Raw genomic sequence first — 11,758 nt, forward strand, 5'->3', positions numbered from 1 at the left:
TTTATTTTTTGCAGTTTTCGGCTGGGGGCTACTTCTGGCATATGGGGGTGGTGCCTTACTCCTTTGAGCCACAGGAGCCACCCCTTCCTTGCCAGTTGTAATCAGTTTTTTAAAACAATGAATCAGAAAGATCCTTCCTTCTTCAACTTACCCCTTTTTCACATACTGATAGGCCACATCTCTGAGGCCTGGCCGGAATACTGATATTCTGTGCCATGTAGTCTTTTGACTGACATCACCTAGACCACAAGAATAGGAAGCGTGGTTACAAATGAAAGCAGACAAAACAAATGCCAATGGACAACATGCACAGCAAAAGCACCGTCACACTTTCTAAGAACAGAATTAAAGACATACCTTATCTAAAAGTAGCTTATCTCTATTAGATAATTAGCAATAAATAAGGTCCACTTGTTGTTGATAAAATTAAAACTCCAGTCTTTTTCACTCACCCATTTGGTATACTTCACTGTCCCCTGATCGCCACATCTCATTTGTTGCTAGAGAAAATATTGTGACTGGATTTTTCCCTTCCACCTGTCTCATGACAGGGTCCTGACCCACTCGCCCAAGTAACTGCACACGATTTAAGGCTGAAACATAATGTGGAGAGAAAATAGATTAGAAACCTCTTATGGACTGAATGTTTGCACCGGACCCCTCCCCTCAAAAACTGACGTGTTGAAGCCCTAACTCCTGATATGATGGTATTTGGATGGGGCAGAAGCAAAAAATGCTATATATATTCAGTATACTAGACCAACCAACTTTTTTTATTTGGGGGCAGGGGACTGGTAAAATGAGCTTAAATGAGCTCATGAGGGTGAGGCCCCCAAGATGGGATTAGAATCCTAGTAAGAGGAAGAAACCAGAGCTTTGCACTCTCTCTCTTTCTGCCATGTGAAGATACAGTAAGGAGGCTACCACCTACAAGGCAGGAAGAAAGTCCTTCCCAAGAGCCAATCACGCTGGCACCCTGATCTTGGACTTCTAGCCTCCGGAACTATAAAAAATAAGTGGTTGTTTAAGCCACATAGTCTATAGTATTTTGTTATAGCAGCCACAAAATCCACAGCAGAGATTGGGAGAAATGTCCAGAAAAGAAACAGCTACAAATACTACTTCAACTTCAATCTCTGTAGTAAGCAAAACCCAAGTTCTACAGAAAATAAAGTGAGGGTGGGAGGGAATAAAGAGGGTTGGCAATAAAGGAAAAAATAATTACAGAGAAAGCAGCCCACAAAACAAACTTTGAACTCTTTTTCTTTAAAATGTCTTAAAATCTTTCATAATCTCAGCCTAGTATGATATAACCATGGAAATCTCAGATAACCAAATATAACTCAAGGAAATTCTTACAAGACAGTGATGACAAAATTAAGTTGTGTCTACCTGATAAGGGCCCAATTTATATTAGGTACCTCATAAGGCAAGGCCAAGATCTTAGGACCGAACATGAGCCAAAAGCATGATGATAATTCGATTAACTCAAACAGTGTATGTCTTCTACAGCACATTTGAAAACATTAACACATTATTATAAATAACATTTAAATAGGAAATCAGCTACTTACATCTTTCCAGAACTAAACTGCTAGCTATTTCAGACTCATGTCTTACAAACTGATGAAGTACCTAAAAGGGAACAAATGAGTAACATGGCTTTAATTTGTTAGGGAAAGGCAAATGCAAACAGAAGACCAGATCATATTTACTCACCATTTAGTTAGTAGTTTCTATAAGTTCTGGAAGAAAAGAGCTCTTCCCATGTTTTCCCAACATACAGTGCCAGAAGGACCAGCAAACACTTTAAGGGCAGCTGAATGAAGAAACCCAAAGGTACTAGACAATTTACCCAAAACTTACAGTCCTCTCCTGTTTCTTTTGCGGCAATCCAGATTACAGCACTTTTGTTTGCACACAAATGATAAAATCAAAACAGTACCATTTTCACCAAAAAGAGTGTGACAGTGATTGTAAATCTAACCTGTACCTAAGAGTTGTTGCCACGTACTTTTTAAAAATCCAGCTTTCATTAGCAGAAGTCACAGAAAGAAGCAAAAAATGCTATATACATTCAATACACTAGACCAACCAACCTTATTTATTTTTATTTTTGAAATATAAACTGGCATATTTTCTCTATAGTTTGGCTATAGTAGGCTTTAAGAATGAAAAAATTTTGATTTCTCTAATATGGGTACAGATTTAGTTCATCATTAGACCAAAGGAAAAGAGAAAGAGATCACTCCTTTATAATTAATGTATTACTAAGTAGATTCATTCATTACATAGAAAACAATGCTCGAACAACTGGTAGGATGTGTGCAAAATAAATGCAATGTCATTACTTAAGCCTCACTCTCAGCCATAAAGTAGTTTAGAGAATGATAGTTTAGAGAATTAAAAATAGGTTCAATTCAACAAAGTAATAGATTCCTTACGTTAATGACGGAATGTCTTTCTGACATAGCAAGGGGAACATACTATAAAGTCAGACTCTCTGTGGATAAAACTTGTAGAGTCTATGAAACTGCTTTCCTATAGCTGCTCCTTCAGAAGTCATTAGGAATTAGGCGATTCCTTAAATACAATTAGTCTAACACAGTTTAAAAGTGAGCAAAAATGATGAAAGAAAATTATCTACTTCACTGCAAAGGCTACTGAAAAAACTAAACAACTTCTAGAGTTAAGCTTAATCCAATGCTGGATTCTATAAATGTATGATGGGAAATTTCATGCTTTCATAGATTTTAAAAAAGTCCAAGACAAACAAATTTGGTTCTCCTAATAAGTAAAAAGATACAGCTATCCAAGTCAAGACAAACAAATCTGGCTCTCCTAAAAAGTAAAAAGATACAGCTATCCAAGTCAAAATCATATAATCATCAGGAAAGGATAGTCACTCCCACACAACAGCAGCACTTGATAATGGTGATCATTACTGAATACCAGCTATCCTAAAACTAAATCTATAAACGATGTTAAAATCATCCCCACTTTAGAACCAAGGAAACCAAGCCCCAGAGTGATTAATTTGCCTAGTAATCTGCAAGTGGCAAGTCCTTCTAAGAACCCAGGGAACCCTGACATCAAAGCTGCTGCTTTTACCATTAGCTCCTTAAAGACATCTGTTCAAGAGCTAACATAAAGACAGGAATACATATCACTGGATTCAAGGTTCAGAGAGCTAACCATTCTATCAGAGAAACACTTTTCAAGTGCAGGACTGTGAATATAAAAAGCAGAACTCCACCAATCAAACACCAATTCCGGGGCGGGGGGGGGGAGGGTGGTGTTGGGGCAGAGGGTGGATAAAAAAATAAGTATGTAAATTACTACATACAACAAAATCAAACTGCTAACTAGTAACTCTGTCATGACTCTAGAAATATACGAATTTGAGCACTCAGACAAGCCAGAGCTCATAAATCTTATGGAATAATAAAATGTCTCATTTGGGGCACACAGAATCAAGACCTACTGGGGTAGAAATAGGAAAAGATTATTTAACTTGGATAATTTCTAAAATTAAACTTTTAACTTTTATATTTGGTTTTAAAGACATTTTAATACTGTAATATTTAAGTGTGTTAAGACAGTAGTAACTGGGCGGTGCCTGTGGCTCAGTGGATAGGGCGCTGACCCCCATATACTGAGGGTGGCGGTTCCAACCTGGCCCCGGCCAAACTGCAACAACAACAAAATAGCCGGGTGTTGTGGTGGGCACCTGTAGTCTCATCTACTCAGGAGGCTGAGGCAAGAGAATCACCTAAGCCCAAGAGCTGGAGGTTGCTGTAAGCTGTGACGCCACAGTACTCTACCTCTACCAAGTGCAATAAAGTGAGACTCTGTCTCTAAAAAAAAAATAGTAGTAACTGTTCCATATTTCCCATTTCAACACATAAAAAAGTAGATTAAAGGTTCATATTTTAAGGTTAAGAGAGGATCCAAGAACATAAAATTAGTTCAAAAATAGGATGGAGGAAGTCATCACATATTTCACAGAGGAAGTGACTTTTCGTAGTCTTAATAGGAGGATGGTGAGTAGGAGAGAGGCGCTATAAAGGAATGTTTACAATTAGGAGCCCAAAAGTGGTTAAGTGAGGAAAAATGATAGTCTAGGCTGGCTCAAGGCTAACTAGAGTAACTAGATGGATGAGGAGCCAGACTGAGTGGAATAAAAAGGAATTTTAAACACAGTGAATATGTGGTAATCCTGAGACTTGAGCTGCTCTCCTGTATGGGCAGAGATAGGGGGAGAGGGACCTGTTCCTAAAAGGAGGGAGATGGTCAGGAAGGAACTACATATCTTACAGAAAAATGTTGGAACACTGATTCTCCCAGTCCTTAGATCACTAAAGACCTATAATGTGCTGTAATGAATTTAAATGTAACACTTGTAACTGAATAAATGTTATATACATAGGCAAAATCTGTCCCAACCTTCCACATCAAGTGAATACACAAAAGTGGGCGGGTAAGCTAAGCCTGCAGTCAAAAGCCTAAAGAAATCTGATCATTATGGCTGATAATACAACTATATCCAGGCATTAATATAGAAAAGTAACTACCTTAAATACAGGTCTTCGAAACATGGCTTCTACTTTCTTTTCTTACAATCTAATCTTTAGACTCTTCCTGAAGAAAAAAAGGAAAGAAAACTATTATTATATCTAATAACAACAGCACAAGTTCACCAGCCCTAAATTACTAACCACATTCATAATTTTTACGCAATCCAATTTGCGACATTGTATCAACGTTCCTAAGTATTTGACTAGCACCCTCTCCATAGAAGAAAACCTCATACCCCTATGTCTTTTAAATTCCACATAAATTCCACCACCTCTAATCCTCCCAAAATTCCGATTCTGAGTTATTCCCACTTCCAATCCACTGTCTTCTCAAATTTCATTAAAATGTAAGCTCCCATAGGGCACACAATTTTGTCTGCTTTATTCATTGTCATACCCTAAACTCCTAAAACAGTTCCTAACACACAGTAAAGACTCAAATATCAGAGTCATTAAGGGACTTCAATCTGAAACCTGCTGCTGCAAAAATAACCATCCCGGTTAACAAAGACCAAGGAGCGCTGGAGACCCCCGACCTAACTAGCCTCACCTCCGGGAAAGGCAGGCACTCCTTTCTCAAAGGAGGTGCTTCCCCCCGAGCGCGTAGCGGAAACGGGAGGAAACCGTGGAGTCCTCCGCACTTGTGAGAAGGGAAGGGGCAGACACGCACACAGCACCACCTCCCGACCCCACGCAGACCCAAACACCACACTCCCACCCTTCCTTCCTGCCTCCCCCGCCTCCTCACCCGCGGTTCCAGAGCAGCCTGCGGAACACTTCCGGTGCACCGAGCCGCAAGGACCGCGAAAGGAAAGAGGAAACAGGAAGTCCGTAGCGTGCTCCGCAGAAATACTGCCGGCCGGCACCGCGGGAAACGCGCTCCCTCTAACTCTGGCGTTCCGGGAGCTTTTTCTGTGTGCCGGTGGCTGGATCTACGCCGCCAAGTGGTGAGTCCGACAGAGTTAAGTTTCTAATGAAATGAAAACATTTGGTGAGGTTTCCAGCCGGTTCCAGGAGGACCGGGTAGGCGAAACGAAAGAATAGCTCCTGCGGAGTGGGGACCGCCCAGACCTCCCGAAGCAGTAAGAAAAGCAGAAAAAGAGAAGGGAATGGGCGAAGGCTTGAGCCAAAAACCTAGCTATCAAGATAAATAATATTTTAATGAAGTATTTTAAGAGGTCCGAAATTAATGGAAGAAATTCGTGAAGAACCAAGTAACAGTTGTGTGTCGCTTTAAAGCGCGCTACATTCTCAGAAAGGTGCCCTTTAGTTTTATGTTGTGCGAACATCATACGTGCACTTACACAAACCCGGGTGATATAGCCTGCTGCACACCTAGGCTGTGTGGTTTCTGGCCTACTGCCCAGCCTACGCACCTGTCCAGCATGTAACTATTGAATACTGTAGGCAGTTGTAATACAATGTCAAGTATTTGTGTGTAAACATAGAAAAAGTGCAGTAAAAATATGATATGAAAGATAAATAATGATACACCTGTCTAAGGCACTTACTGTTTGAAAGGAGCTTGCCAGACTGGAAGTTAGTGGTGGGTGAGTTAGAGTGAATGAGAAGGCCTAGGACATTATTCTGTTCGCTACTGTAGACTTTTAGAAACAACGGTACACTTAGGCTATGCGAAATTTATTTTAAAATTATTTTTCATTCTTCAGTAACAAATTAATCTTAGCTTACGTTAACTGACTTTATAAACTTTTTAAATTTTTTAACTTTTTCACTCTTTAATAACACAGTTTAAAACACAAACATGTTGTAGACCTGCACAAAAATATTTTTTGTCTTTGTATCTTCATTCTGTAAGGTTTTTTCTATTAAAACCATTTCATTTTTAAAACGTTTTTGGTTAAAAACTAAGACACAAACACACATATTAGCCTAACCCTACACAGGGTCAAGATCATCATCATCAGTCATGTACCTCAACATCTTCAGGAGTAATAACAAGAATGGAGCTGTCATCTTCTACCATAACAATGCCTTCTTATGGAATACTTCCTGCAGGACATGCTTTTATAAGTAGAGAGAGTATAGTCTAAAATAACAAAAAGTATAGTATGGTAAACACATAAGCCAGTATGACATAATCATTTATTATCACTTAACAGGGGTAATGCATTGGGCTATGATATTTCAACACCTACAGTGATAGGAATTTTTCAACTTCGTTATAAACTTATGAGACTGCCATCTTATATTCAGTCTGTCTTTGACCAGAACATCACTGTGAAGTGCATAACTGTATTAAAATGTTAATGAAACACAGTATCTGTACTATAATGAAGCCAGAGGCACAAGGAAAAATGTGCCCCCCGCATACATGTTTGTATGTATTTTTAAGAGAAAATATAGTTGAGTAGTGAAAATTTTGAAAGTAGTTGTATTAAAACTCACATTGTTTTAAGTTTAGGTATTTTATTTATAGTAAAATTGGAATTTGATTTTACTTTCCTGCTTATAAGAGAACTGAGCAGTGGTATTTTTTTCAAAATCTACTCCTTTGCTTATTTTGTTTCAGTTGTGAGAATTTCCATGTCTCACAATTTTTCTTGGCCATTTGACACTCTTAAGTAATTTTAACTTCAACTCACTGATCTTGTCTTTATTCAAAATGTTGGTATTTTGTTCACCATGGATTTGCTTCATTACTTTTAATATTTTAAAACTGTTTCATTAAGTATCATTAATCTTGACTGAAGAGTTTCTTGTTGTCCCTTGAATTTTGTGTTATTCACTCTAATGCTGGCCCTGGTAGAAAAGAGGATGTATGGAGCCCCACAAATTGCAGAATTCAGGCCAGCAGAGGCCTTCCCTTCTTCTCCATCTCCCTGGACTGTGGGGCCTGTGGAGAAGGAAGGCACCCTCCGGAATGTTGTAATGTGCAAATTGCCTACTCAGGCCCCTACTCAAAATCCTTTTACTACTCATTTTGACCTCTCCTGATAAAATCTTAACTCTTTAACACAGATTCCAACACACACCTTAACCTGCTCCTGAAGGTCTGCTCACTAGTTACGGTACTGTATTTCTAGATGTGAAACCACCCTTTATGAATAAGACTATAACGTGAGAACTGTGGTAGGGGCCTGAACTCTGCAAAGGTCTAGGTTCCCTAGCTTGCTTTCCTATAATTTCTTTTTACTCAGGAGTCACACAGCTGATGATCATGAAAATCCTTAGCTTTCTTCATTGCTTCCCTAGGTAATATCACCCTTATGAAATGTAAGGCTTGTCTTTGAGATAGCTTCCAGAACAGACCCTGCATTCTGGTGGACCATACCAAGGAACCAGCCCAAATGGTCTTGGGACCTGGGAACTAACTCAGCACAAAAAGACAATTTCTGCTTCCTGACCCTATGAGTTCATTCCCAGCCAATCAACAGACCTAATCCCCTACCAGTGGTTCTCAAGCTTCCTAATGCCGCAGTGTATTTTCATTGTTATAAAGGGGTCACGACCCACTGGCTGAGAACCACTGCTAGCCCTTTGCCCACCAAACTATTTTTAAAAACCCTCACAAGGATAGCGCCTGTGCTCATTGAGTAGGGTGCTGGCCCCATATGCCAAGGGTGGCGGGTTCCCCGCCCCGGCCAAACTGCAACAACAACAAAAAAATAGCCAGGCGTTGTAGCAGGCACCTGTGCTCCCTGCTACTTGGGAGGTGGAGGCAAGAGAATCGCCTCAGCCTAAGAGCTGGAGGTTGCTGTGAGCTGTGACACCAAGGCACTGTACCGAGGGTGATAAAGTGAGACTGTCTCTACAAAAAAAAAAAAAAAAACCCTCACTCACAAATTATCAGGGAGGCAGATTAAAGAAATTTTCCTGTCTCCTCACATAGTGCCTGTGATACTAAACTCTTCCTCCACTGTAACCCTTGCTGTCTTAGTATTGGCTTCCTCTTGAGCGGTGGGCAGTGAACCTGGTTGGGCAGTAACAGATGCTTACTCTATTTTCCTAACACCTTCATGATGTTGAGTCCCTGGAACAGGCCATGTTATACTGCCTGCCAGCCTTGCGCAGGTGTCAATAATCCTGCACCCAACCCACTGGGTTACTACTGTCAATCCTCTCCAGTCATTTCCTTTTGAAAAACACAACTTCCACTTGCACTATAGAGTCAAATGAAAAATGTACCAAATACACATGTTCATCCAAAACCAGTTTCCTCCTTCTAAGTTCCTTATTTGCTTTAGTGATAATAAGATTCTCCTAGACTTGAACTTTGTAATCATCTTTAAATTCTCTCTGATCACCCATGGTCACTCACATCTGTTCACCCATATCCAGTCACGTGGCCCTAAAAGTTCTTTATTATGCCACTAATGTCTCCCTCTTTCTATCTGTATGCTTTGATGTAAGGCGTATAAAGGTTGTATAAAGAAAAATGTAGCAAAAAACAAAGCTAATTGAAAATAGACAACCTTAGGTGAACTCTTACAACTTTGTAAATCACACCTTAGCAGGGAGTCTGGGCTAGTCCAAATTCTCGCTCAGACAGGAATTACCAAAACACATTCTCCTTAGAGTATTGGCTAAAGCAGTGTTTTTCAACTCTTTTCTCTCCTCCTGCCTTTTTTTCAAGCTGTCCCCTTGGGTAGAGTGCTGTGACATCACAGCTCACAGCAACCTCCAACTCCTGGGCTCAAGCGAGTCTCCTGCCTCCACCTCCCAAGTAGCTGGGACTACAGGTGCCTGCCACAATGCCCAGCTATTTTTTGGTTGCAGCTGTCATTGTTGTTTGGCAGGCCCGGGCATTTGAACCCGCCACCTTAGGTGTATATGGCTGGTGCCTTAGCCACTTGAAGCACAGGGGCCGAGCCCAAAAAAAGAATTTAAAAAAAGAATATACTCACTGTGCTTTGAATTTGTTTCAAAAATTTAATTATCTTTAAAATTTTTCATGGCATACCAGTTGAAAATCACTAGGCTGGAGAAAATTATAAAGTGTTTGTCTTCTTTGACAAAAGCATGTTAATATGTGCAGATTTTTTTTTCAAATTAATATGAGGGTACATGTTATAGAGGAACTAAATGAAAGCATTTTCTTCTATTATCAAATAGATCCCTCTTCCTAATACAACAAATGCTCCGGCTTTGTTCTCACTGTCCTCGGGATCTGAAACGTCCTCCCGCACCTCCAATGTCCTAGTCCCCTCTCTGTTGTTCCATTTTCTTTACACATTCTATGTTGTATTATAAATGATCATGAGGGTGTCTTATCTCTCCCATTGATTGTGAGCTCTTAAAGGACAGGGAACTTGTGAATATTCAATTAATAGTATGCTTTAAAACAAGGACAAGCTTTAGAGGGGCCCAGTTCATAGGCCAGAGCAACAGAAATAGCAAGAAAAATTCAGAAGGATGGTTAAGTAGGCCTAACATTAAAAAGACTTATTTTTAAAATCAAGGATCTGAATTTTTGTAATACCCCTTCAGAAATCTAAAGTTTTCATTTTGATGAGGATGTCCTGAAACCTCTCTGCAGTGTAAATACACACACTTGAACACAATCATAGACTTTCTATAGTTCATCCATGGACCCAGAGAGGGCCTCCCCAGTACTCAGAAGTAATGACAGATAGCACTGTGACTTTAACCAGTTTTAATCCCTGGCTGGTAAGGAACTCAGGGCTTTGTCATTTGCAAAACTTACCGAGAAGTGTACATCATACATGCCCAGGGCTGCCAAGTTACCTCTGGCCTCCTCCTAAATTATAAAATGGTTTCAGCTGTAAGTATCCAGTGACACATACCAGGGCTGACATTGCTTTATCATAAATAGGAAACTTTGGACGGTTTGGCTGTAAGAAAATATTTTTTAGAAATTTTAATGTTAGTTTTTACTTTGAAACTTTTTCTAAAGCCTCATAATAGCTGGCAGGAGATTACAGCGCTTATTACCAAAACTGTTTACTACCAAGTATTTTAAAGTAAATCAACAGCAGTTTCAGGAATATTTCAGTTATTGGGGCTTTTTAATTTAAAAAAAAACGACAATTTTTATGTAATTCAAGATGAGATAAAAAGGCTTAGTTGTTCAGGCTGAAAGACTTTTTTTTTTTTTTTAAGAGATAGCCTCAAGCTGTCGCCCTGGGTAGAGTTCTATGGCATCACAGCTCACAGCAACCTCAAAGTCTTAGGCTTAGGCAATTCTTTTGCCTCAGCCTTCCGAGTAGCTGGGACTACAGGTGCCCGCCACAATACCCAGCTATGTTTTTGTTATTGTCATTGTTGTTTAGCCAGGTTCGAAACCACCCGCTCTATTGCATGTGGCTGGCTCCCTAACCACTGAGCACAGGCGCCGAGCCTGACATCTACTTTTCAATAGTTATCTACTGCTTTAGATAAATGACCTCTATAAATTGGTACATATGCCCAGTAGAGCACAGTAGTATTTCTCTAAGGCTCAAGAGTATCTGTTGGAATCTTAATGTCAGTGTTTGTGTTTAGGAAACATCTATAGAGAAGCATTTTGTTTTCTAAAGTATTCAAATTTTTTAATATGTTGCTATCCCAGTGATGCTAGTGAAATCACTTTGATAATTAGTGTTATATCATGATGTCGGTACAGAAACAAACCTTAGGTAAGCAGTGTCTAACTGAAATGGAAGGGGAGAACTGCAGAGTCCAGTGAAGACCTGGTCTTTCTCACACTCAATGTACAGATGTATGCTATTTTTGTGACTTCTAGCTACCATGGAGCCCAGCAGAGAAAGAGAGAGAGAGAAACAAACAAAAAACCCAATGATCTGGCATCAGGTCCATTCAGATGTGAAGCTAGGCTCCAAGTACACAGTAGGAAGGAGTTGTAGACCAAAATCACTATAGTTGTCAGTGCCTAAGAAGACAAGCATAACCGAAGAATTCTGATTCATACCTTGTATATACTTAATAACCTGCCTGTTATTTACCTATTTCTAAGCCACAAACTATAGCTGAACTTGCACTGTACTGCAAGAGACAGTTTATGGTAGGTGTATGGGGGGAGAGATCAACTAACCCCATTTTTAAATCTTGAATAAAGACTACTAACAAGCAGCAGTGAACTATAGGAAGAACACCACAATTTCATGGAAAGAATTGCCATTCCAAAGCAGAACAAAGAATAGCATGAGGGTTTATTCAATTAAAAACACTTAATTAGCTTTCAAAAATGAGAAAATAAA

At 39.6% G+C, this 11,758-nt stretch overlaps 1 protein-coding gene across 4 annotated transcripts in view; it reads right to left on the minus strand.

Annotated features, from left to right (window-relative positions):
* The window catches only part of SSBP1 (single stranded DNA binding protein 1), a 16,443-nt gene extending 11,067 nt beyond the window's left edge, over positions 1 to 5,376 (minus strand). For 2 of the 4 annotated variants that reach the window (XM_012806284.2, XM_023514215.1), the window contains exons 1-4: positions 4,575 to 4,645; positions 1,575 to 1,635; positions 453 to 593; positions 152 to 239 (exon numbers count right to left, since the gene is read on the minus strand). In XM_012806284.2, coding sequence (XP_012661738.1) covers positions 152 to 239; positions 453 to 593; positions 1,575 to 1,635; positions 4,575 to 4,598 — 314 coding nt within the window. In that variant the 5' untranslated portion in view covers positions 4,599 to 4,645. Of the gene's footprint in view, positions 1 to 151; positions 240 to 452; positions 594 to 1,574; positions 1,636 to 4,574; positions 4,646 to 5,127; positions 5,290 to 5,325 lie in introns of those variants that run through there. The other 2 variants (XM_023514213.1, XM_023514214.1) reach the window with 2 other exon arrangements.
* Between the last annotated feature and the right edge of the window lie 6,382 nt (positions 5,377 to 11,758).

Source organism: Otolemur garnettii, unplaced genomic scaffold, assembly GCF_000181295.1.
Source record: "Otolemur garnettii isolate 467f Iridium unplaced genomic scaffold, OtoGar3 scaffold00049, whole genome shotgun sequence".
NCBI classification, from domain to species: Eukaryota; Metazoa; Chordata; class Mammalia; order Primates; family Galagidae; genus Otolemur; species Otolemur garnettii.